Below are 24,833 nucleotides of genomic sequence, written 5' to 3'. Positions count from 1 at the left end.
TGCTAAAGCGATTGGCACAGACGGCATCGGAGGGGTCGTCTGGCAATGTTTTCAAACGCGAACTAAGAGGGAGAGGAAGGAAAGGGGAGGAAAGGGAAAGCTTAAGGCAGAGGCGGGACCAAAGAAATGGCAGCCCTCATTGGTTCATTAGAAGCTGAGGGGCGGCTCTTGAATTCTCCTTCCTCGTGATTAGTCCAATTCAGGAAAAGGGGGCGAGTACCTAGGAAGAGCGGCAGAAGCGCCTGCTGCGATTGGTCAAACCTGGCTGGAGGTGAGGCGCTCGCGGCGGCTGATTGGTGCGGGAGGTGAGGGGGCGGGGCTCTGAGCCGGAGGTTTTGTTGTGAGGGTCGGTTGTCAAGCAGCGGCCAATCAGGGCAGGGGATGGAGGCAAGTGGGGGTCGCGCCAGGAGCGGAGCCTCGGCCTCCGGAGCCTCAGCTGCAGGTGGAGTGGGCGAGGGGGCGAGGAGGCGAGGGGGACTGTGGGCCTAATACTGGGCCGAGCCAGGCGGGGCCGAGCCGGGCTGTGGCGGAGAGGGCTCCGGGGCCGGGGGGGGGGGGGGGGGGGGGTTGGATCCCGTGCCCCGCGAGCTGAGAGGAGTGGGAGGATCAGGCGAGGCCGAGGGACCAGCCCCAGCCTCCGGACGGGCGGGACGGGTGTGGGGGCCGGAGGGGAAAACCAGGGAAGCCGGAAGAGGAGCCGGGGGTCTGCAGGAGGCTGAGTGATGAATAGGGACACCGGAAGCAGGAGAGTGAATGAATGGGGGATACTGATAGCAGAAGAGGAAGGGGAATAAAGCGGGTCGGGCGAGGCAGGAGTCAAGTTAAGGAGCCCAGGAGACAGGATGTGCACGAATGGGGGACACAGGCGGCAAGGAGAAGGGGAATGAACAGAGGACTAGAGGGGCAGAACTGGGGACCCCAGGAGAGAAGGGGCGGAGAAGAGAGCGTTCATGGGAAAGAGGCTTGGAAGAAGGGGGTAGAGGCTTCATGAGGTGGCCTTTTAGAGTTGGGGACGCATACTGACTCATGGTTCCCAGTACTGTCTTTGGGAATTGCAGGGACCACGAGTAGTTCCCTTGCCGCCAAAGGAGGGGTTGGACCCTCAGGGCCCTCTTTGACATTCTTCCCAGAGAAGACTTAAATGCCTGCCTTTGGAGTGCCTCTCCTGGGCCCCAAAGCTTTGCTTCTGACTCCACCCCCTTCCCACAGCGTCAGACGAAACAGTGACTCCCAGAAATCTCTGTGAACTGCAGACATGTGGTCTTCCCCGCCCCACTGCGGCGGCTGCTGCACTTCGGGCAGCCAGCCTCCTGAAACAGCCTCCTCCCATCCCATCATCCTGGCCTCTGGGAGGACCTTTCTTCCCCTGTGGTCCAAGCCACCCTACCTGAGGTGCCCCCTTCCAGATTCTCAAACACGACTTGCAGTGCAGCTCCTGGCTCTGGTGGGTGTCTCTCTCTCCAGTAGCCTTGGTGATCCGGGGAGCTGCACTCTAGTTCTGCAAGCCCAGAGTTCCCTGAACTCTCACCAAGTGTTTTCTGACAAGCCATCGCCTCTGTTTGTGTTCCAGCCCAGTGCTGAACTGACATGGCTCGAGCCTGACCTTCCATAATCCGGGATCCGGACCGGCACACACAGGCCGTTGCTGTGGCTGCTGTGAAACCACGAGGCGGTCCGGGGCTAAGACAGGAGGCATTCCCTCTGCCTGGATGTGTGGGAACTCCCTGCCAACTTGATTGGCGGGTCTGGGGGGGGGGATCCACCCCCACCCCACAAGCAAAGCACAGTCTAATTAGTGGGTGGAGCTTCAGGTGCCAGCCAACTGAAGGATGGCCACCCCTGTGGTCACCAAGACAGCCTGGAAGTTACGTGAGTGATTTTTTTTTTTCCCTTTTTCATCCATTTATCCTATTAGCTTCTTGTTGCTGGATGGCCTGAACCCCCAGCTTTATCTCCTATTCTTGGCACAGAGGGAGATTCCCAGTCTTGGAGTGAGAAAGACCAGGATGCAAATCATGACTTTGGCACTTCTTAGCGGGGTGACACTGGGCAGGTGACTTAACCTCTCTGAGGCTCAATTTCCTGTCTCTACAATGAACTAATCACACCTGCATTGTGGAGCTGCTGTGAGACCCACGCGGGGTGGTGAACATAGAGAAGCACTTAGTGCAGTTAGGCTGATGGGCGGGACTGGGGGAGAGATGCTGAGAGGTGTTCTGGCATTTGCAAACCTCTCACGGAGTCAGGCTTCCCCCCGTGAGATGGGGGAATCTTGGGGAGGGGGCTTGGGGCGGTGAGAGGGTAGGCTGAGAGATGTTGGCAGTGGTCTGGAATGTCACTGAGCACCAGTACCACCCACCCTCACATTATTCTCCACTAGTAGCTCTAAACTTTCTGATCTTAGGACCTCTTTATACTTCGAAAAATTGTTAAGGACCCCAACGAGTTTTTGTTCATGGGAGTTATCAATATTTCCATGTTAGAAGTCAATACTCAGGCATTTTAAGACACAAGAATGTACAGTTGAACATACCATTAGAGATGGTGTTATCACATGCCTTGTATCTTCCCGAAAACCCCCCTGTATGCTTGTGAGCAAACAAGAGCGTAAAAGTGAAATACCATCTTGGTATTTTATTATGAAACTAGTTTTGTTCTCTTGGACCCCCAGAAAGGATCTTGAGGATCCCAAGGTCCACCGGATCATATTTTGGGAACTGCCTTACCCCACCTATAATAACTGCTTGGCGTAGATTCGGTGTGCCCAAACTGGTCACCTTCTGCTATGAGCTGTCCCTGAGCGGTTTTCAGAAGCTGGGCAAGGCTCCTCCACTCTAACTGTGAGAACCTGGGCAAAGCCCTTTGCTGGACGTCAGTGTGCTCACAGGTAAAATGAGAGGTTTGGGTAGTTTCAAATTGTTTCTTAGCCCTAGGGTTCTGAGAGAACCCTGTTATGGGCTCCCAAGGAGGGTACACTTTGGACAGGGTGGCTTTGTATTGATTGGTGTTATGTATTCCCTCAACAGCTGGTCTTTCCTGAGCACAGAACCAAGCACAAGCACTGGGGAGATAGTTTGGGGGGGGGTGGAGGAGCAGGTTCCAAAATAGATGAGGTCCCTGTGCAATGGGGCTCAGAGCCTGGGAGAGCAAGAGGCAGAAATCAGGTAGCCACACCCCTCCATTTCTCCTTGTCTGATTCCAAACTGGGACATGTGCTTTGAATCAATTAACTAGATGCTGGCAGGTGGCATAGGGGAGTGCTGTAGGCCGCCTAAACAGCATATACAAAGGCCCTGGGGCAGGAAGCTCAGCATGTTGGAAGGGCTCAAAGGAGTCTATAGGCTGCCACACAGCAGTGGAAAGAATGAGGCTATTGGGGTCTTTGGGGGCATATGTCCACAGGACCCCAGTCTTTCTGAGGCCTTGGCTCTATCTTAAAGGCAAAGTCAAGCCATCAAAGTGTTCAAACAAGAGGTAATATGATCAGGCATGTTGGACCCTGCTGACAAGTTCACGTGCATAGCAGTCTCCATGAGTATAAGCTATCTGAAGAGCCCAAAGCCAAATGACCCCTGGCTCCTTGGGCCTATAGAGTCCAGCAAGGATCAGAAGGTGCTAGGCCAACTTGAGTCATTGAAGCCTGGTTCTCTGCACCTTCCGTTGAGGATGCAAATCCTCAGCACCTCTGACCAAATGCAGTGTCCCCAGCTCTGGCTGGGACGTGGGGCCCAGGTTGTGCCAGGTGAGCTTGGGAAGCTGGTGCAGGCCTGCAGCCATCAGCCTGGCCTGCTAAGAGATGCTGTGAGGAATTGTATTTGTTTGTACTCGAATTCAGTACCCAGGCCTGGGCCACTGGGGGATGCTGTCCTTCAGGCTAGAGGGGGAGGGCTGGGGCTGATGCCCCTGCCGAGGCCTCCTCTGCCTGGTGCCCGTGGCCTACCTCCCTCTTCCCGTGGTCCCTGGCCCCTCTAGGGGCTTCAGGCAGGCTGGAGACCCTAGGCAGGCTGCTTAGAGGGGAGTGATCTGAGCCCCTCTAGAAGGGCCTAGCCTACAAATCCTTCGCACCCCAACGTCTGTGGGTCTTCAGCTGGATGCCCTGTCCCAGGACCCATCTGATCAGGCTGTAGCATGAACACAGGAACCTTCTCGCTGTCTTTCCCCACTGGCTCCCCAGTGCTGGGCCTAGAGCAGATACCCAGGAAACACGTATATTATGAATTAAGGGCTGTCTCCAGGGGCAGTAGTCCTGAGGCCCAGAGAGGAGTAGCAGTGTGCCCAAGGAGGGAGGTGGGGCCCAGCCGGAACTTTCCCTGGGAAGGGTGAGAGCCAGGGTAGACACCCAGACCTTATAGGTAGGTCACAACTGGGGGGCAGTGCATGCAGGGAGTGTTTTCAGAAAAGGAGAGAGGGCCCAAGGCTTGGGAACAGAGTGCTCAGAGAGAAGGTGGTTTGCCCTCTTTCTGAGTTGGCCAGCCACTGGGGCCCAACAGCAGCTCTTGAACCAATGAGAGTCTATGGCCAAAGCCCCAGAGCACCCCAGACATCTGTCCCTACAGTGTCCAGAGGACAGAAGGCTCCATAGTTGGGATGAGGACTAGGGAGGGTCTCAGCGCCCTTGGGTCCAGTGATGGCATCCCCGAGGCCCCCAATGACGTTTGGGCCTGCAGGAGACTCTCACCTCTGCTGGGGCTGGGTGCTGCCCGTCCCTGGCTTTGGCCAGGCTGGGCCCTGAAGTGGGGCGTCATCTGGGGTCTGGCAGTTTTGACAACCCCTCTGAGCCATGTTGCCTGACAAACAGCCTTTCTGGGCCCTGTTTCCCAGTCTGAAGCCCGTACCACAGAGAGCCCCAGGCGGGGCGGAGGCGGGAGCTGGAGCGCGGGAGAGGCCTTCTGCGGAACAACCGCAAGCCCTTTCCCTCCCGTCAAGCCAGCCTCCCAGTTGCCTCAGGGTGTCGGCACATTTGGAGTTTCCCTTTGCTGGGGCGGGGAGACCTGTCTTTTTGTCCTCCCCGTTCCCAGGAGGAACTCACTTAGGGCCTGGCTTGGAGGCCCGGGCTGCCTCTTGGTTCCTTGCTCATGTCTTCTCTGGAGCCCTGACGAGACCCTCCGTGGTCCATGTTGGCTGCTCCCCGCTGCTTCCCCAGCAGCCCGGGTCAGGGGCCCTCCCGGCTGCCCACCATGGCCATACCGCCCACTCTGTCTGGTCATCCCTCACTCCCGCCCCTCCTCCCCAGGCCTCTCAGTCGGCTGCCTCCTGCCACCCACCCTCATGCAGCCCACCCTCCTGGGCCTGCCGGGGTCCCCGTCACCCACCGTCTGTGCCTTAGCCTTACTAACAACACCAAGCACAGCCTACAGCATGTGCTCGGTGGGTCTGCAGCAACTCAGTGAGGCAGGCACTGTTATTATCCCTGTTTACCGCTGAGAGGGTGAGTGACTGGTCCAAGGCCACACAGCCTGCAGTAGCAGAGCTCAGACCAGAACCTCGTCCAGGATTCTGAAGCTGCGGGCTGAAGCCCTGGGTGAGCTCACTTGGAGACAGCTTGTCGAGCGTGGACCCGAATGGTTCTCAATGTGTGTTCCCCAAAGTGGGTTTACGTGGATAGCAAGCAGCAGCAGAGATGCTTAGGTGGTTACACGAGTCAATATTTCATTATAATAATTGTTTTTCGTTTTGTATTCTAGAAAAAGCATAATGAACGTATCAGTCTTGTAATTTATGGATTTTATTGCTTGTCTTTATGTAGACAGAGCTAAATACAGAAGGCAAGTCAATGTTTTAAATTGAGCAGAGTAAGCATAATAATATTACCAGTTGACGTGCAGAGACAAGAGCAAATTGCGGCCTGAGGGTGGGACAGGAATACCCGAAGTTGGGAAGTAGTCGTTCCTGCCTCGGGTGCAAGGCCTGCCCTCGCAGCCAGCCTTCTGGGTCATGCCGGGGTGTCTGGCACCAAAGGGGAGCTGAAGTGGGCAGACCCTTCCACCTGGGCTTCGGGTGCCAGGACCAGGGGCCGCGCTGGGCAGTGCCCAGCCCTCTTCCCCGAGGCCGCAACTAGCCCTCTGACTGCCTTCTCCTCCTGTCCTTCCTTGTGTAGAGGAGATTGTCGCCCATGCCAGCAATGTGTCCTCGCTGGTCCTGGGCAAGGCCTCCGGGCGGCTGCTGGCTACCGGTGGGGACGACTGCCGTGTCAACCTGTGGTCCATCAACAAACCCAACTGCATCATGGTGAGCCTCGCTGGTGGGTGGGGAACAGGGCAGAGGCCCAGGGAGGGGGCTGCGGGCGGGGCGGGGTTAGGGGGTGGGGAGCACGCAGCTCTGCAGGCTCTGTCAGGCCCAGGGCACCCAGCAGGAGGCTAGGGGGACACAACACAGCATCAGTGCCCGCAGGATGGCTGGGACCGTGGCCAGCCCTCATGTATTTGGAGGTCCCCTGGTGGTGGACAGAGTTCCAGGGAGCCTGTGTGAGAGAGCTAAAATAAGCCCATGGGCCCGAGATGGAGGCTCACCCAGTGGCCCATCCGTCCACCTGTCAGCAGCACTCGGAGGTTACTTTGAACCATCGCCTATCTGGTTCCACAAAAAAGGATTTGCGGGCACCTGGCTGGAGCTGGTTGGAGAGCTGGTTCTTTAATAGCACTTTCCCCCTGGTCACACAACGAATTCCTTGCCCAAAACTGGAAAATCTAAAGGAGGAAAAAATACAAAAGTGAATTCTATCTATTCCCATCATCCAAAGACCACTACACTTGGTATTTTGGTCTGTGTCCGTCTAGGTGCTGGTCCATCTAGATCATAGGCACGCACACGCGTGTACACAGACGCGTGCAAACACCTACCCATGTGCACCACGTGGATGTAGAACAGTACATTTTTGGAACACTGTCTTAACTCTCCTGTAGCCTGGGTTTTGAAGAGAACAATCTTTATTGTTTGCGAGCAATTTCCAATGTCAACAAATACCCTTCTACAACCTGGTTTTTAACGGCTTCGTGGTATTCCATTGTAGGGATGAGCCAGAATTAGCTTCGCCACGCGCCCTGTTCCCAGCATAAAAGTCATTTCCAGCGTTTTGGCTCTGCTCAGCCACGGAGGTGAACGTCCTCATCTCCCTCAGTCTTTGAGCAGATCTGTGATGCTTGCATTATCTGGGGGTGTGCACTTTTTAAAAAGCTTTCAAAACATATTGCCAAATTGCCCTCCAGAAATCAATTTTCATTCTCTCCAGCAGCATAGGGACCTGCCCTCTCCGCCTTCATGACCTTGGCAGCACAGGGTATTAACATTCTTTTGATTCTTGGCCACGAAAGATAAAGATAAAAAAGGATGGGAAGGGATTTTTTTTTTTAGTAGCAACTTAATCACCTCAGTAATTCTGTGAGATGCAGCCAAGGACTGAGTCCCAGCTGAACTGGGGCCCAGGTGAAGAGCAGACTTGAAATTGCTTTGTTTTGTTTCACTTTGTTTTCAGGCTTCCAATGTGTCCCACCCCCACAAAATGCCAAAGTAACATACAGATGGAAAACGAGCCAACAAACACTGGCCAAAACGGGCCCGAAGTGACCCCATGCTCTCGTCCCACTTCTTACTCCGGAGTCAGCCTGCAGGCCTCTGAGTGCCGCAGACCCAGCGACTTCTTGCTCACCCTGATTTAGACATATACTAGTTCCCTCTATATGGTCCACGTCTAATGGTCTCTGTGTGTTCTGAGCACACGTGAGCTCATATAGCTCAGTGTGCAAGGGACACGGGGCAAGAAGTAAGAAGTCTTCTTTCCTCCCCTGACCCCCACATCCCTCTCTGGGGACGACCACGGCCCCTGATTACCCTGTGTCTTTCCAGAACTATTTTCTACATCTGTGAGCAAATATGTAGATCTGTTTTCTTCCCCGTCCCCCTTTTTTTTGTTTATACAAACAGTATCCTATATACACCGTTCTCCACCTTTTTTCACCTAAAGTATCATGGAGATCAGTGTTTATCATCTTCAGATGGTCGCCTCGTTCATTTTTATAGCCAAATAGTATTCAGTTGCGAGAGTGACTGCAGCTTAGCGGACCAGTTTCCTCTGGTGGGCATTTATATAGCCTCTGGTCTTCTGTGAGAAAGATTCCCTGCGGGGAATGACCTTGGGTCTGTTTGGCTTGCCTTGCGCTTGAGCGCGTGCAGGGTAAGCTCCCTGGGGTGGAGTTGCTGGTGTGCAGAGGATGTGGATTTCTAAATGTGGACCGATTTTGCCCAGTTGCCCCCCCATGGAGTTTATCCCCATTTGTACTCCCGCCGGTGATGGCTGGGAGTCACAGCTGCTTGTGACTGGCCTTTGGGCAGTTCTGCTGGGGAGTGGTTTCCCCTACCGCCCCTCCCTGCCCCCCCAGAATGTTGTCTTAGCAAACAATGATGGCGTCTCCGCTGTGCTTTGGGGTGACCGGTGCTGGGCGGGGAGTGACAGATGCCATGGACTTCAGATTCCGGCCTTCTCTCCCACCCCTCTCAGGGGCTGGGCCAGGACCTGGCTCAGCCCTGCTCCGGCTCTGGCCTGCACCGAGTTGGGTGACAGTTTTTTCCAGTAGTCACTATAGGCTCTCTCTGGGTTCCACAATTCCCTGCCTAGGAACGTGGCAGGGACCTCTACCAGGGACAGCCACCAGGGACCCAGGCATTCCGGAGGGGTGAGATGTGTGCCATTGCGAGCCGGGCCTTGGTTCTGTTGGGGTTCTCCCACGGAGGGGCTTGGCCGGGCAGAGTGGAAACAGAAGCAGAGCCTAGGTGGGCGGTGGTTTGGACTCAGGGCTGGAGGGTCAGCTGCTCCCCCCCTCCAAGGGGCCCAGGACCATTTTGGCAAATGATGCCCACATCAGGGGCACAGTAGGCCGTCGGAAGGGGTTGGGGCATGACGGGTCTGGCCCACTTTTAACCCTGGAGGCCGAGACCAAGAGAAGCAGCTGCCCAGCCCATCCACAGAAAGGCCTAGATGCGGCTCCATGGAGCACAGCCTCCCTGCTCGAGCCACTTCTTGCTGATGCCCTTCCCAGGGAGCCAGGATGTGGGGCAGCAGCTGGGGGGTTTTCCACGCAAGGCACTGAAGCTGCTACCCTCTCTCCACAGAGCCTGACGGGTCACACGTCCCCAGTGGAGAGTGTCCGCCTCAACACCCCGGAGGAGCTCATCGTGGCCGGCTCCCAGTCAGGCTCCATCCGCGTCTGGGACCTAGAAGCTGCCAAAAGTAGGCATCTGCGCTTGCCTTCCCCACATGCACGCCTGCGGCCGTGTTGTCTCAGGCTCTGCTATTGAGCTGCTTCCTCCGGGAAGCCTGTCCTGACTACACTGGGTGCTTCCCTCCTGGACACTCTGACCAGACAGTTTGGCGACTGCCCACTCCCTTGAGCCTAGCAGCAGCAACATACCGTTGCCGTCTCTGAGTGCTGATAACCCAGGAGGCACCAGGAAGGGTCCAGATGGACTATTGTGGATGGATGGGTGGGTGTTTGTGTAGATTCAGAACCTGGAAGAATATCACGTGCCGCCAGGGGCCATGCAGGACACGTAAACAAGTGAGGGGGCCTGTGGGGGAGAACTGGGAGGTTATGCCTGGCCTGGTGCAGCCGCCCCTTAGCCTCGGCTAACTATTGCCTGCAGGAACGGGGCCTTAGGTGGCAGATCCTCTGTCTCCTTGAGCTTTGTTTTCATTTCTATAGAAGTTACACATAGTTTAAAAAGTCAAATGCCAGCCATTCTACAAATAACCACGATGGAAATGAGAAGCCTTCACCCCATTCCTTCCCATTCTCCAGACACCTCAGCCTTCTGTCTTGCTACCTCCCTTTCCTAAGCAACATGGTATTATGGCAATTCCTATCTCTTGCTGCCTTCCTCCCATGCAAGACAAGAAGGTAGTTCTCCTAGGGGCGCCTGACTGGCTCAGTCGGTGGAGCATAGGACTCTGGATCTTGGTATTGTGAGTTTGAGCCCCACATTGGGTGTAGAGATTACTTAAAAAAATAAAATCTTAAACAAGAAGTTTAGAGCTTAGACCTTAGAGCTGCTGGCCCACCCTTGTCACTCCCAGCGTTGCCCCTCTGTTCTCCTAATTGCTCCGTGTACATCGTCAGTATTTCTGGTACCAGGCCCATAGCGCTGTTACTCACAGCTGATTGTGTTTCTTCTAGAGTTAATAGCTGTTCTTTTTCCATCTGTCTGTGTTTTACATCTGTTACTAATTCGACCCCAGATTCTCTGCCAGAATAGTAAGCCTCCTCCTTGAGCTACGCTCAAAGCCATCCCATAACTGAGGCGGCTCTTCTCAGAGCCTCTGTCCCCCGGGTCCCAGTGGCGGGGGAGCACCCGGGCCTGCAGCCCAGCCGCCATCTTGGGGCCGCCTTGTCTTCGGGGAACTCTCTCGTCTCTGTGCTGTGCCAGACTCCGCATTATCATCTTTCTCGGTTTTCTGCCTCTTTTTTTGCTGGAGCACATTTTCATAGCTTGCTGGGAAAGGGTGTGTGACCGGCACAGTTTTAGAGACCATTGGTGGCTGAAAATGACTTTATTCTACCCTCATCCTTTATTTTTTTTTTCTTAGAGTCTGTAGAAGTCTAGATTGGCAATTGTTTTCCCTCAGAATTAGAAGGTGCAGCTGCGTTGCATGTTAGGCTCCTGTTTGGTGGCTGTTGGGAGGTCCGTGCTGTCTCCTCCTCCCTCGCGTGGGACCTGCTTCTCCCATCTCTCTGCGAGCTCGTAGGCTGTTTGTCCCAGTGTCCTGGGGTTTTGCGGTGATGACCCTTGGTCCTCTGCTAGATCCTGACCGGGTTCTTTCCGTGTGTCAACTCGTTCCGGGCCATGTGGGGTCTCGCCTTCCCGAAAAGGGGGGGCTCTCAGACTCCGTGGGTGCGGCCACACGGCAGTGTGGGCCCAGTGTGGCCAGCCGTACGGATATTTCAAGAGAAGCTGGGAATCTGGACATTTAAGTGGAAATCCGCCCCCCTCCCCCCCACTTCTAAATGTTGACAGCTAATTCAACATTTTTTTCAGAACACTGTGCAGAGCAGCCCTGAGAGGCGCAAGTAAACCAGTTTGCTGGCTGCTTCTTGCCGGCGTCTAGCCTGGACCTTCCAGCGTGCCGGGCGGGAGGGAAGCGCTGGTGGGGGGTTTGCGGAGGCTGCTTTGTCCAAACGAGAGCCCCCTTGCCTGGCTGAGACTCCGAGTCTCTCCGGGCCTCTCCTGGGCTGTGGGCTCTACCACCGTTGCAGGACGGCAGGCGTCAGCCACGCATGCCTGGTGGCCGGATTCTCTCTGCTCAGGGACGGTGCTCTTGCTGCGCGGGTGTCCTCAAGACAGATGGCGCCCCTGGGCCTCTCGGGTGACGCTCGCCCGCCCCCTCCCCCGGAGACGGGTGCACGTGAGACAGCCGGTGAGGTGACAAACCGGGGCTACGTGCTCGGCGTCCCAGCACGCCACTCCTGCTGCCTGGCCACGCGTGAGGGAGCAGAAAGGCTCAGCCAGAAGGCAGTTTGCTTCCTGGGACGTCTCTGCTTGGATCTGAGCCCCCGTGGACGGCTCCAGCCATTCACCGTTCACTGAGGAGCAAGGGACAAAAGAGAGAAGCCGAGGCACCACACTTTCTCAGCCATGACTACTTCATAAGGGAAACGTGAGGAGTTCCTTGAGGCGGGCAAAGAATGAAAGCCAGACACCTGTGGGATTCCTGGGCCCTGGAGTCTCAGGGTTGGCTACTCTACAAGGAGCTCGTTTTAAACACTTGGCGCAGACCCCATGCCCAGGGAACCTGATTCAGTAATGGCAGAAGCCCCAAATCTGGCTTTTAGTAAGCTTCCAGATGATTCTGATGCAGAGCCGGGTTGGCAGGGCCCCCTTATTTGACACATGGGCAAACTGGGGCCCAAGGAGGGTCCCCGAACTTGATAAGGACCCCGTGGCTGGGGTGGTGGAAGCTGGGATGCAAATCCTGGCGTCAAGATTCCCATCCCAGTGCCTTTCGCTCTGCCATTCGAGGGGTTCAGTGATGGAATGGAGACTTGCCCTCAGCGGCCTTGGTGGGAAGAGCTAAGACCACAGGCCGACCTCCACTCCCACCCACCACAGCTTGAGTGAAAATGAGGGGCAGCTGGGCACTCAGGTGCCGAGGGGCTTCTAAAAGGGCTGGCTGAGCATCACGTGGGTTGCATTGAAGGCAGCCCGTTGCTGGAGGGTTTGGGCGGAGGTTGAACAGCTATCAGCTGGGAGGGCGTGGAGGTTCCCACACAGGGCAGACAGATCCAGGACGCCCCTCCAGCCAGCAGCTCCTGGATCCTGCGACTGAGTCCTGAGGTAGGATGCCTTCCAAGGGCCCTCCCCGGACAGAAGAGCAAGGGCAGAAGTCACGCCGGAAGAATGTGGTCCTGCCTGCTTCCACGTCGCAGCCAGAGGGCAGGGGTGGGTCAGCCCAGCCATCCCACAGGAAGGTAGCCTGCGTTTCATGAATCTGGCCCACACAGGGGTAGAACTTGCCGCATCCTCTCGGGGTAAGGCAGGATTTTGGAAGCCTTGCTGTGGGATGCAAGGCAGTGGGCTGGGAGGTGGGCATGGACTGGAGCAGGGACCAGCATGTGTGTGGCCCCTCTGGGCCCCGGACTTGGCCAGCAAAGCCGTGCGTGAGCCCCCGGTGGCGTATGACCGCTCCAGAGTGTGGGGAGGAGCGGCTGAGGTTTTGGTGTGGTTGAATTAGCTACTGGACAGACGTGGCAGGCACCTTGTCACACCCTGTGAAGAATGTAAAGGCGGCTTAGTCCCGGCTCGGCAGGGGACTGGTGCCTGCTGCGGAGTGGCCCCAAGTAGGATGGGTGGATGTGGTGGGCTGTGGGCAGAGGGGTGCACTTTGTCCTGGAGGCAGAGAACCACCAGAGAAGCTCACTTCTTCCTGCCTTTAGGTGTGCCTGGCTGTGTCTTAGGAGCCCTAGACAGATGAGCTCCCTTGACTCAGGTAAAGGGTCACATGGTAAAGCCTGCTTCTCAGGACTCCGATGCCTGCTTTAAATTCTGGCTCTGGGCCCTGCTGACCGGCCTGAGGCAGGCTGCTTCACCCTCTGAGCCTTCATCAGCCCGCCTCCTGGTGCTGTTTGTGGGGGTGGGGAGCTAATGTGCTGAAGTCATTCAGGCTGTCCTCTGCACCCCAGACGTGCTCAGCAGCCGTCCTGGGGACGAGGGAGGCGTCCAAATGGCCGTGGCACTGAGTAGTGGTCATCACTGGTGCCAGAAGACCGAGAACCAGGACAGGTGCTCTGAGGCTGGAGGAGAGGAGAAGGTTCGCTTTGGGAGATGGAGGAAGCAACTCTCATGCAGAAAGGAATGACCGCAAGAATAAGTAACTGGTATTCATTGAGTACTTAACTGTGTGCACGCCCATGCTAAGCACCTTGTATCCTACTTTCTTGCTTAACTCTGATCGTGACCCACTGTGAGGCTCAGAGAGGGTAAGGGATTGCCCAGGGTCACATAACAAGCGAGGAGCGGAGCAGGACTGCTCCCATTTCTGTCTGGCTCCAGAGCCCTGGACCTGCGTGAGGGATGGAGACATTCGTACAGTAGAGTTTAAATCACTCAGTGCCCGGAGCTCAACTCTCTTGTCCCTAAAGCATTACATTTGGAGTTTGCTTGAACACCCCCTCCAGTGGAGAGCTCATCGCCTCACAAGGCAACTGTTTCACCTTGGCTCAAACCTAAGGATGGCTGGATTCCCACACCCTTGGCCCCTGTACTTATGGGATGATCAGTTTCATTCAGACAGCAGAATTATAAATCTAAAAAGGGAGACACTTGAGGCCAGAGAGAAGAGGCAGACTTGAGTGTTACCAGGGAACACTGTGAGATGGAAACACAAGGTTTGCTTGTGGGCCAGGCTGGGCTTGGCCACGGAGGTGCAAGCAAAACCTGGAGGGATGGGAGCTGAGGTTTCCCAGGGCAGCAGGAGCTGACTTGCCCCAGTCACGTCCTCTGTGTGTTCTCTCGGTTCTCACAGCACCTCACTCATCCTCACAGCTACCCTCAAGATCCCTTGGACAGGGGGCTGCTGTGCTCAGCACAGCTGCTCCAGGCGTGCCCTCCACACTGCCCTCCTTGGGGCCTTTGCCCACCATTTCCCTCTGCCTAATATCCTCCCTCACCCTCCACTCACGGACATCCTGTTCAAATACAGCCTCCTCCAAAAAGCCTTCCTGGATTTCTCTCTTCAACCAAGCAGCTTCTCCCCCTGCATGGACCTCTCCTGCCTCCCTCTTCTGTCTCAGCCGCGGCGGGATGGCCAGCAGAACATAAGCGGTCTGTCTGTCCATGAACTGAGTGCAGTAGTTTTCCAGCTCTGCAGTCCAGGAACAGTGCCCTTGCGAGAGCCCAATGGGACGAGCCCGGGGGCACAAGCTACAGGGGGCTCGGGTCATGACAAATGGCTGTCACCTCTTGGGACAAAAATAAGGCCAGGTGTTGGGGTGGCAGGACTCTGGTTGAGTTGTCTCCGTGTTTCTAAAATCGCTGCTGTTTTTGTTCTCTGTGCAGTTACCATGGAAGCACAGCCCCGGGACCACCACAGCCCCCGCTCTGCCAGGTGTCTGGCTTGCCCCTCACGCCCCTGTCTCTGCTCTCTTCCTTGGCAGTTCTTCGCACGCTTATGGGCCACAAAGCCAACATCTGCAGCCTGGACTTCCACCCATATGGCGAGTTCGTAGCCTCGGGCTCCCAGGATACGAACATCAAGGTGAGACCCTGTCGGTGCCCCGTGTCCCCCACTGGGCCAGCGGTGAGCCCTGGACTGTGCGTCCAACCTGAGGAGCGGGCCTTTTGGCACTGTGGGAGGGCTTCTTCCCACTGTGGCTGTGTCCACAGCCTCCGAGGGAGGGGGATGTGGAAAAGTTCGCCAGATGTTTCTGCTCAGAATGCCCAGCTTTCACGAGCAGTTTCCAGATTCCTGTCATTTTGGGGTGTAATGACCTGGGGTGCCCGGAACCCCTCTCTGCTCGTGGCCGCATACCACCCTTTGACCCAGGCTCCCAGATGGGGCTTGGCAAGGCCTCTGCAGCCCAAGCCCACCTTGGTTGTGACCTGTCCTGACTCTGCCCCCCTGCTCTTCTCCCCGCAGCTCTGGGACATCAGGAGGAAAGGCTGCGTCTTCCGATACAGGGTAAGGAAGGAGCCCTTTGGCGATCATTCCGTGAGCAGCATGTAGGCGTGGACGCCGGGGTAGTGCCCAGACCCTGGCCGGGGCTGGCAGGGATTGCCGTCCAACATGGGGAAGAATGTGAGAAACGAGAGTCCAAGTGAGAAGCAGGAATCTCGACAGAGCAGGAGTGCTGTGGATCCCCCGCTTTCCATGAATCCTCCCAGCGTGGTGTTTACCAAACTGTGCTCCATGCTCTGGTTCCACAGGCAGATAACTGGTGTCGTTTGGTGAAGAGGGTTCCTGTTCCTATGTCTTTGGAAGCACTGAGATGAATATGTAATTCTGGTGGTTTTTAGATCCTTGACATTAAGGGAAGACCCCTAACTCTCCAAAAAGAGGCATAAGATACGTCGTTTCCCAGACTATCTGAGCAGGAAATCGGGATTTCCTAGAGCATCCTGCAGCACTGGGAATGGTGACTGCGTGGGGTGGTGTCCGTCTGTGAGCTCTCCAGCGCATGGCCGTCGGCTTCTGCCTCGCCTGCTGGTCCAGGGCAGGGTGGAGCAGGGCGTGGAGGAGGGCAGCGCATCGGGCCCAGGCCCGCAGGTGAGCTCAGCGCTCTGTCCTCCGCCCAGGGACACAGCCAGGCTGTGCGGTGCCTCCGGTTCAGCCCTGATGGGAAGTGGCTGGCGTCGGCTGCAGATGACCACACGGTGAAGGTAGCTCCTGGCCTGACATGGGCCCAGGGACTGGGGACTGGGGTCTGCTGAGCGCACTTAGGCCGGGTCCTCGCCTCCCACCTGATCAGGTTCGCGTATCCCAGGCCGGTCCGCGGTGGAAGGCGGCTTGTAGATCAAGGGCAGGCTGGGGGTGGTGGGGAGGGGGGAGTGGCAGGAGTTGAGGGAGGAGTGGGCAGCCGAGATCCCGAGCCTGGTCCTGACCTTCCACCTGCCCTGCCCCAGCTCTGGGATCTGACTGCTGGCAAGATGATGTCCGAGTTCCCTGGCCACACGGGGCCTGTCAACGTGGTGGAGTTTCACCCCAATGAGTACCTCCTGGCTTCTGGTAGCTCGGACAGGTGAGGAGGAGGCCTGTCACCCGTGACTGCCATCTCTCACATCTCTGTCTCTCCGTCCCGAGGTGTTCTCTGCCCCCTGATGCTATGTAGACTGACCTGATATCCAGCCAAGCCAGGATGGGGCCATGGTCCCATCTCTCCTGAACCCTGGTTTCCCCAGTCCCAGTGTTCTGGGCTGTCATGGCGTGTCCAGATCCAAAGCCCATGCTCACCTCCCACCGGCCAAGTCCCTCCGCCTGCTGCGCAGGGTCAGCCCCTGGCCCCAAGCATTGCTCTCAGTGGCCCCAAGCCCGGGGGACAGGCGTCTGCAGAGAGGTGGGCTTCCCGGGCCATGGGCCGGCGTGGAGGCCACCACGGGGACACCAGCTTCCCAGCACAGCCTGACTGCCTTTGCAGGACCATCCGGTTCTGGGATCTGGAGAAGTTCCAGGTGGTGAGCTGCATCGAAGGAGAGCCAGGGCCTGTCAGGTACGCAGGCAGCCGGGTGGTGGGTCTGGGTCCTCCCGCCGGGCGGTTGGACATGGGTGTGGGCTGTGGGTGGGCCTTCCCCATGCCCGCTCCTGCTCCCTCTGTCCGGGGCTCCCCACAGCCTCCCTGGCTCTCTCGGGACCCATGGCCCACTCTCGCCTGGCCTAGGAGCGTCCTCTTCAACCCCGATGGTTGCTGCCTGTACAGCGGCTGCCAGGACTCACTGCGCGTCTACGGCTGGGAGCCTGAGCGCTGCTTTGACGTGGTCCTAGTCAGCTGGGGCAAGGTCGCTGACCTGGCTGTCTGCAACGACCAGCTGGTGAGAGTGCCACCCCCTGCCCTTCCCCTGGCCGCCCGCCGCCTCCCCTCGGGCCCCCAGCGCCCCCCAAGGCCTGCTGGGGTCCTGCCCACCCATACCCCAGCTCTGCTGCTTCCTGCAGATAGGTGTGGCCTTCTCACAGAGCAACGTCTCCTCTTACGTGGTGGACCTGACGCGGGTCACCAGGACGGGCACAGTGGCCCAGGACCCCGTGCAGGACAGCTGGCCCCCGGCACAGCAGCCGGCCCACCCCAGTGCCCCTCTTCGGCGCATCTATGAGCGGCCCAGCACAGCCTGCAGCAAGCCTCAGAGGTGGGGTGCTAGGAGGCGGGCCGGCACTGGGAAGGCTTTGTGGGGCCCGGCCCAGGCTCACCGGGCCGGCCTCCCATCGGCTTGGTGCCGCCCCACAGGGTGAAGCAGAATTCGGAGAGCGAACGCCGCAGCCCCAGCAGTGAGGATGACCGGGACGAGCGGGAGTCTCGGGCCGAGATCCAGAACGCCGAGGAGTACAACGAGATCTTCCAGCCCAAGAACAGCATCAGTGAGGCCCGCCCCCTGCCCCCGACCCCACCCGGCATCCCCATCTGTGCGTGGAGGCAGATGGTGCTTTATGGGCACAGTGTCGAGTAGCTCTGCTTCCGGGTCTGGATTCCCAGCTCACACCTGAGCCCCAGGCTCTGTTCCCAGGTCCTCGAGGCCCCAGCAGAAGCCCAGGAGCCGCTCAGTGCCCCAGCCCACTGAGCGAAGGAAGGCCCCACGAGGGCAAGTAGATGGGCAGGGCAGGCCTGAGGGTTCTGGGACTGGGAACAGGGTTATGGGTCTGAGCTGTGCGTGTACCTGGGAACCACCCCCCCCCCCCCCCCCCCAATGTCCCAGGCCAGTCCGGGCCAATGTGAGTCCCCAGCCCCCTTTGCCTCTGCAGGTCGGACACCACCCCGAAGAAGTGAGCCCTTCCCGGCACCCCCCGAGGATGGTGAGTCGGGGAGCAGAGCCTGCCCTCCCCTGGCACCATCTCCAGCCTCTCTCCCACTAGATCTTTTCCCTCTGCTCACCCAGAAGCACCTAACTGTGCGCCGGGCCCCACACTAGGCCCTAGTGCTGGAGCCTGAGCAAGGCGGTAGGTGCTCCCCTCAGTAGCCCGCACCCTAGTGAGCGGAAAGCTGGCAGACAGCGACCCGGCTGTGTCTGCAGAGGGGCCGGTGCTGCAGAGGCAAGGGCAGGGCAGGGTGAGAGAGGGCCGCGGAGGGCCTACAGGAGGAGGAGCTGGCAGAGCTGCAGGTGGGAAGGGGGTGGGAGGAGGGCAGGGCCTGGGGCCCAGGAGCAGGAGGCCAGGCCCTAGCTGGGGGCTTGGGTTTTGCTGCCTTATGATTGGAGAAGCCAGGGTGGGGCACCCTTGTAGATTGGCTCTCCTTTCCACCTGCTTTCTCTTAAAGGAGCCATCTTATTCTCCCTCCAGGTGGGGTTTCCTGTGCTTCCCACTCAGCATCCCCTCACTGCCAGCCCCTCCCATCGCCCTCTCCCCACCCTGCCCACACACACTCCATTCCCAGGGAGGTGATGGGATGGCCACTCCTGGGAGCTCCCTGGGTCCCATCCACACGCGGTGCTGGACACTTTTCTAACAGGTGGTTGAGTAGGTGGAAAGGGAGGGGACAGGTCCAGCTTCCAGGAGGCCTCCCCAGGAGTCCCCCAACCCCCTCACCCCCCACATACACACTGCTGATGTCTCCTTCCTCAGTTGCCCCACCGGCTCCTGCTCCATCTCCTCCCCCCACCCCCCCGCAGTTACAGGTGCCCCCCAGAGACCCACCACAAGCCCTGCCTTCTTCCTGCCAGTCCCTTCTGGCCTGACCTGACCCAAAGATCTTTCCCTTTTGCTTCCAGACATGGTCTCAGCCAAGGAGGCAGCCAAGCCCAACCCTGCCACGGACTCGCAGTTCCCGGTGCCAAATGTAGGTCTAGGTGGAGAGGTGCGGCACGGTGTGGGGCTGGGAGAGGGGCCGCAGTCCTGAACCCAGGTTGGGGCCCTCCATGCCAGGGTGGGTAGAGAGGGTGGCCTTGGGCTGGCTCCCCACTGAGCTCCGGACCCCACCAGCTCGAGGTCCCGCCCCGGCCCCCGGCTGTCACTTCCACTCCTGCGCCCAAGGCCGAGCCCACCATCATCCCCGCCACACGGAACGAGCCCATCGGGCTGAAGGCCTCCGACTTCCTGCCCGTGAGTGGGGGTCCAGCCTGAGGGCAGGGTGGGGGCCCAGGGGGCAAGGGCGGAACTTTACCGCCAGCACCTGAGCGCTCGTCCCGCACAGGCCGTGAAGATCCCCCAGCAGGCGGAGCTGGTCGACGAGGACGCCATGTCACAGATCCGCAAAGGCCATGACACCATGTGCGTGGTACTCACCAGCCGCCACAAGAACCTGGACACCGTGCGGGCCGTGTGGACCACGGGCGACATCAAGGCAAGCGCTTACCCCCAGGCTCTGGGCCGTCCCCAGAAGAAAGCTGCGCCAGGGCGGGCCGTGGGGCTGGGTGGCCCCTGTCACCACGCAGTGGCTGACTTTGCGTCCGTTTCTGCCATCGTCATCATCACGAGCTGCCATTTACTGACCGCCTCTTTACGGGCCTGGCCTCACACTCGTCATCGTAGCTGCAGTCTTGTTAACAGCCCACAACAAAGCCCATCGTTACGCCGCGCGGGCAGGGGCCGGGCCGTCCCCGTCCCCTCTGACAGGCGCTCTGTTTGCACAGACGTCGGTGGACTCGGCTGTGGCCATCAATGACCTGTCGGTGGTAGTGGACCTCCTGAACATTGTCAACCAGAAAGCGTGAGTAGTCGCGGGGGGCGGAGCCGGCCCGGTGGGCGGAGCTGGCTGCTAAGGGCCCCTGGCCCTGGCCTCTCCCTAGCTCCCTGTGGAAGCTGGACCTGTGCACCACCGTCTTGCCGCAGATCGAGAAGCTTCTGCAGAGCAAGTATGAGAGGTATGTGTGGGGAAGCCATACTGGCCTCACGGCGGGGACGGAAAGGGGCAGGACGCTCCTCAGGGACAATGGGAAGGCCCCCCAGGGCCGGCGCCCCTGTGAGTGTGTGGCGCCACGGCCAAGTCGGAGAGGCCATGGTGGAATCGAGTCTGTGCTGCCCCCAGCCCTCTGCCCTCTGCCCTCTGCCTACCACGTCTGTCTTTGTGTACCTTGCTCTCTGTTGATCCTTCTGTCTGTGGCTCCATCCGTCCGCCCCTGAAGCTACGTGCAGACCGGCTGCACCTCCCTGAAACTGATCCTGCAGCGGTTTCTGCCCCTGATCACGGACATCCTGGCGGCGCCCCCCTCTGTGGGTGTGGACATCAGCCGGGAGGAGAGGTGAGGGGCCAACAGGGTGCCAGCGTTGGGGCGTGGGGGTACACAGGTGTGGGCACCCAGCCTGCTTGTTGAGGAGGAGGTTGTGCCGGGGACAGGGGCTGGGGGTGGCTGAAGCCGGGGCTCTTCCGTGGCCTGGCTCTGCCCTGCGCCTTGGCGTGGCCGGGGTGGGTCGCGCATCCGGGGCCTCGGCCTGCCTCCCAGAGGAGGGGGGTAGCGTGGTGGGGAAGGCCCTCGCACCTGTGCCCAACCTCTGTGCCCACAGGCTACACAAGTGCCGACTCTGCTACAAGCAGCTTAAGAGCATCAGTGGCCTCGTCAAGAGCAAGTCGGGTTTGAGTGGCCGCCACGGCAGTGCCTTCCGAGAGCTGCACCTGCTCATGGCCAGTTTGGACTGAGGAGCGCTCGGGTCTGGCCTCAGCCCCCGTTCCTGTTCCCTGTGCTCTCCTGAGCCCGTGAGCCTCTGCCCGGCCCCCTCTGCAGCCCAGTGGCCATCCTGGAGGCGGCGGCTCTGGCCCACTGGCCACCTGCACAGCCCTGAGCTCTCAGACAACTTCTCCCTGGCAGCTGCTGCCCAGCTTGGCCAACTCCCGCTTCTTGGGGCAGCAAAGAGCACCCTGGGGCTGCTGCTGTAATTTATAAGGCGAATTTTATTAAATTTGTAACTATTCCCTGGTTTCTTTGCCTAGAGGGGCATTCTGTGGCCGCACAGCTCTCTCTGGCCCAGGTTGGCCTGCCTGGGCCCCTCAGAGACAGACGGCTACCCCTCCAGGCCTGAGGCAGTGTGGCCAGCAGGGGGCAGCGGAGTGCCAAGCCTGCAGGAAGGGGCAAGCTCAGGGCACTGCGGCGGGGAGGTGGTGGCAACTACCCCTTTCGTGGCTGAGGGAGACAGATGAGGGGCGGGCCCCACCAGCCCATCCCCTCTGTCTCAGCCACACTCCCAGCTGTCCGGTGGACGCCTCCAGGGCCAGCCGACAGCTGTATACTTCCTGGTGCCAGGACCCCAGCCTCGCAGGCTTGGCCGCCGGAGCCCACCACCCTCCCTGCCGCCCTCCCGGAGGCCTCCAGGGACAGGGGCAGCGGCCCTCTCCTCCAGTGAGGGCTCTGACCAGCTTTCCCTCCCCGCAGGATCGGCCAGTGCGGATCCCTTCTGTTCCTGTGGCAGCAGCTGGTAGATTTGCCGCAGTTGGAGAGAGGGCCCCACTGAGCCCCTGTGCGCATTCCCCGCCAAGGCCGAGACCAGGTGCAGGCCAGCACAACCCCCATGGTGGGGCGGGGGGCGGGGTGTCACTGAGCTTGTGCTTGAGGGGGGTCTTGTAGCACTGGGAGGAGGGGGGTGCTCACCTACAGCCAGTTCACGACGGGCAAGGCCAGGGTCTAAGGCAGGTGGGGGAGCCAGGCCAGGCCTGCGGGCTGTGGTTCTCAGGCCAGTTTCCCAGCTATAGCATAGCGTGTTGCTGGGTGGGTCAGTCTGACCAGGGGCTCAGGAGACCAACTCTTGCAGACTGTACTTGTGTAAAAAGGTTTTTATTTTAATAAGTAAAAATGGCTAAGCTTCCAAAAGTTCTTAAATAGGATTTCAGAGGGGGAAAATGGCAAGAGGCCAGTGAGCAAGGAGAGAGCCTGGTGGCAGGCTGACGAGGGGAACAGCAGAATCCCTGCCCACTGGCCTCCCGCCAGCCATAAATATAGCCCGGCCTCCTATGTACACCTAGGAATACTATATACAAACCGAGCACGGGGGCCTGCCTTGGAGGGGAGTGGGGCCAGGGCTGCCCCAGGATGCCCACCAACTGCCCAGATCCCATGGTCCCTGTGCCTTCCGGGGGGGCTCCTCAGCCCACCCATTAGAGACAGGGCCAGGCCTGGGGAGAGGCTGGGAGAGGCCTGGCCTGCCAGGCGGAGTGGGCCATCCCTGCCCTTCCAGCCCATGCCTTTTGCACCCACAGCCACTGCCAGGAGACCCCATTTCCTTCTGACCAGGTTTTCTCATCTCTGAGCAGATACGAGGCAGAAGGGCTGCCTCCGCTCTGGCCTGCAGCTCCTGGGCTCCTGTTGCTACAGCAGGAGCAGGCCGGCAAGGCCTCAGGCCCCCGTCCCCGGGCTGGCAGGGGGGCCACGTCCGTCACACAGGCACCGGCCTGGACTTCCCTGCAGGAGGGGGAGAGAGGCTTCGTGAGCCTCGGCGTATGCAGACGGGAGGGAGCCAGGCAGAAGCACATAGACAGCAGGGGCAGCAGGACAGGCCCCGCCCTGAGCAGCCCTCTCCCCACACAGCCCTGCAACCCAAGGGGGCCAGGCGGGGGGGCTGGCCCCACACTCACCTGGAGACTGCAGCCCCAGCCGTCAGGCTGAAATCAAAGCGACAGGTGTCTCACTGGTGGGCTTTCCTGGGGCCAGGACTCCCCGGGACCCTAAGGCCCCTGCCTCCTCGGATCCAGCCCTGGCCAGGCCCCTCTGTGAGTGGGACCACACAGGGGGCTGGGCTCACTCCTCACCTGGGACATGGGTGGGCCCTGTGCGCCACCCTCCCCAGAAACCAAGGGCCAGGGCAGGGGTGCCTGGCCCGCTTTGGGAGATGTGTGGCTTGAGCCCAGCCTCAGAGAATTGCATCCTGGGCCTCAAGTTAGGAGCCCCAAGGGCTGGGTTCCTCCTCACACTACTCCCTCTCCAAGGGGCCTTTGGTTTTCCCATCTGTAAAATGGGCCTAGGGCTGCCTGCCCTAACTACTTCCCAGGGCCAGAGAAGGTTGTAAAACAGGGTCTGCATGAGTTTTACAAACTTAAAAAGGAAAACAAAAAGTTCATTCAGGCAAGGGCAGTCCAGTGGCTATCCACCTGTGGGGGGAGGCTCACCCCCCCCACACACACACACACTGGCCCACTCCCCAAAGGCTCACCCAAGGGCTGCAGCTTCCTCCGGATTGAGCCTGGGCGGCTGGTGGTCCCAGAGCCGGGGGCTGAGTGTGCTCGTGCTGAGGGCTGTGGGGTCTGGCAAGCTGGCTCCCACTGTGGGCAGGGAGCAAGCAGGTGGGCGGGGGCGATGCTGCCCTGGCTCCCCACCTCCACCGTGCTCCCCACCTCCACCGTGCTCCCCTCCCCCCGTTCCCCTCTCCAGCCTCCTGAAACTGCTCATCTGCAAAATGGGCATGATGAGGATAGCCCCGCCTCAGTTACTGCAAGAATTACCTGAGATACTGTATGTAAAGGAGGAAATGAGTTACTCCTGAGCACCTTTGTGCCAGCCTGCAGCCCCCCCCCCCCCCCCGGCCGCCTCCCCTCCAGCCAGCTGAGGACGGCCACGGTATTTCTGAGGCCAAGAAGTATTGAGACTAAAGAGGCTCCTGGCCAGGATTCCTGGGTGGCTCAGTCGGTTAAGCATCTGCCTTCAGCTCAGGTCATGATCCCAGGGTCCTGGGACCGAGCCCCGCATCAGGCTCCCTGCTCAGCGGAGAGTCTCCTTCTCCCGCTTCCCAGCCCCGTGCTCGTGCTCTCTCAAATAAAGTCATTAAAATAAAGAGAGGCTCCTGGGTTCAAGTTCTGGCTCCTCCCCCGCTGGCCCCTGGCCTCTTCCCTTCGGCCGTTCCCCACCCCAGACCCTCCCTCCTGCCCATGACCTGGACGTGCCAGCCCAAGATGCAGCTGTGGCGGTCACCATACCTCCAGATGCTCCTGGCTGGACCAGGACCCGAGCTCTGCCCTGCGGGACCCAGGGCCCAGCTCCACAGAGCGCACCCTCTCAGCAAACTTCAGGGAGTATAGCGTCTCGCTGGTGTTCTTCTCCACGGGGGACACCTAGGGGACACGAGAGCTCACTCCCCATCCAGGCCAGCGGGCCTCCCCCTCAGAACTGGAGGGGGCAGCGTGCGCATGGACTTTGGAGCAACTGAGGACCAGGGTCCCTTCCCCGCACCGCCCGGGGTACGTGAACCACAGGCGAAGGGGGGCCCCGGTCGTGGTGCCGGCCAGCGCGCCTGGCCCAGTGGAGGGCCTCACCTGCACCACCATGAGCGTCTTGCTGTCCCCGCTGAGCGAGTCCTGCAGCAGGTAGGTGAGCTTGGAGTTGCGGAAAGGCACGTGGCCCTGGCGGGAGCGCAGGGCAGCAATGACATCCCCCAGGGCTGACAGCGACCTGTTGATGTGCTGGGCCTCCCGCAGGCGGCTGCCCTCGGCCCCTGACTTGCCCACGCGCTCCGAGCCCGCCAGGTCCACCAGGTTCAGCTTCCCTGCGGGGAGGGCGCCAGGCAGGTCAAGGCCGCCGCCGGGTGGGGGCGGGAGCCAGGGCTCCTCCGGCCGGGCGCCCCCAGCCTCGCTCACCCGTGGTGCGGAGGCCAGTGCTGCAGTCCACTCCGCGCACTGTCACGATGAGCAGGGCGTGCGAGCGGGAGCTGTGCTCGTTCAGGTTGGTGAACTCCGTCGTGCGGTTAGTGTGGCCGAACTCAAACACCTGGTGGGGAGCAGGGAGGCCTCTGGAAT

At 59.5% G+C, this 24,833-nt stretch overlaps 2 protein-coding genes across 10 annotated transcripts in view; one reads left to right on the top strand and one right to left on the bottom strand.

Moving 5' to 3' along the window:
• Window positions 1–352: 352 nt before the first annotated feature.
• On the top strand, window positions 353–21,206 carry KATNB1 (katanin regulatory subunit B1). Of its 2 annotated transcripts, none has more exons than XM_035025116.1 (20): window positions 353–442; window positions 1,571–1,869; window positions 6,098–6,228; window positions 9,106–9,223; window positions 14,640–14,740; window positions 15,122–15,163; window positions 15,778–15,861; window positions 16,105–16,220; window positions 16,617–16,688; window positions 16,857–17,007; window positions 17,129–17,319; window positions 17,418–17,548; window positions 17,930–17,980; window positions 18,892–18,959; window positions 19,103–19,222; window positions 19,314–19,463; window positions 19,753–19,829; window positions 19,909–19,983; window positions 20,245–20,361; window positions 20,624–21,206. In XM_035025116.1, the coding sequence occupies exons 2-20, from the start codon at window positions 1,830–1,832 to the stop codon at window positions 20,754–20,756; spliced, it is 1,968 nt and encodes a 655-aa protein (XP_034881007.1). In that variant the 5' UTR covers window positions 353–442; window positions 1,571–1,829; the 3' UTR covers window positions 20,757–21,206. The 2 variants fall into 2 exon arrangements, with proteins under 2 accessions (XP_034881007.1, XP_034881008.1); XM_035025117.1 differs by lacking the exon at window positions 353–442 and adding an exon at window positions 1,111–1,444.
• A 663-nt stretch (window positions 21,207–21,869) lies between these two features.
• The window catches only part of KIFC3 (kinesin family member C3), a 38,319-nt gene continuing 35,355 nt past the window's right edge, over window positions 21,870–24,833 (bottom strand). For 7 of the 8 annotated variants that reach the window (XM_035025110.1, XM_035025115.1, XM_035025107.1 and 4 more), the window contains 5 exons: window positions 24,675–24,804; window positions 24,354–24,583; window positions 24,018–24,152; window positions 23,258–23,366; window positions 22,716–22,815 (listed from right to left, as the gene is read on the bottom strand). In XM_035025110.1, coding sequence (XP_034881001.1) covers window positions 22,733–22,815; window positions 23,258–23,366; window positions 24,018–24,152; window positions 24,354–24,583; window positions 24,675–24,804 — 687 coding nt within the window. In that variant the 3' untranslated portion in view covers window positions 22,716–22,732. The other variant, XM_035025108.1, reaches the window with a different exon arrangement.

Source organism: Mirounga leonina, unplaced genomic scaffold (assembly GCF_011800145.1).
Source record: "Mirounga leonina isolate KUSES-001 unplaced genomic scaffold, KU_Mleo_1.0 Mir_180, whole genome shotgun sequence".
NCBI classification, from domain to species: Eukaryota; Metazoa; Chordata; class Mammalia; order Carnivora; family Phocidae; genus Mirounga; species Mirounga leonina.
This window is presented reverse-complemented; position numbering and strand designations above follow the sequence as displayed.

Coding starts and splice junctions, on each gene's coding strand:
- KATNB1 (XM_035025116.1), top strand. CDS start 1,830: ATGGCCACCCCTGTGGTCACCAAGACAGCCTGGAAGTTAC. Junction 9,224..14,639: donor GGACCTAGAAGCTGCCAAAA/GTAGGCATCTGC, acceptor CTTCCTTGGCAG/TTCTTCGCACGCTTATGGGC. Junction 17,549..17,929: donor CCAGCCCAAGAACAGCATCA/GTGAGGCCCGCC, acceptor TTGCCTCTGCAG/GTCGGACACCACCCCGAAGA.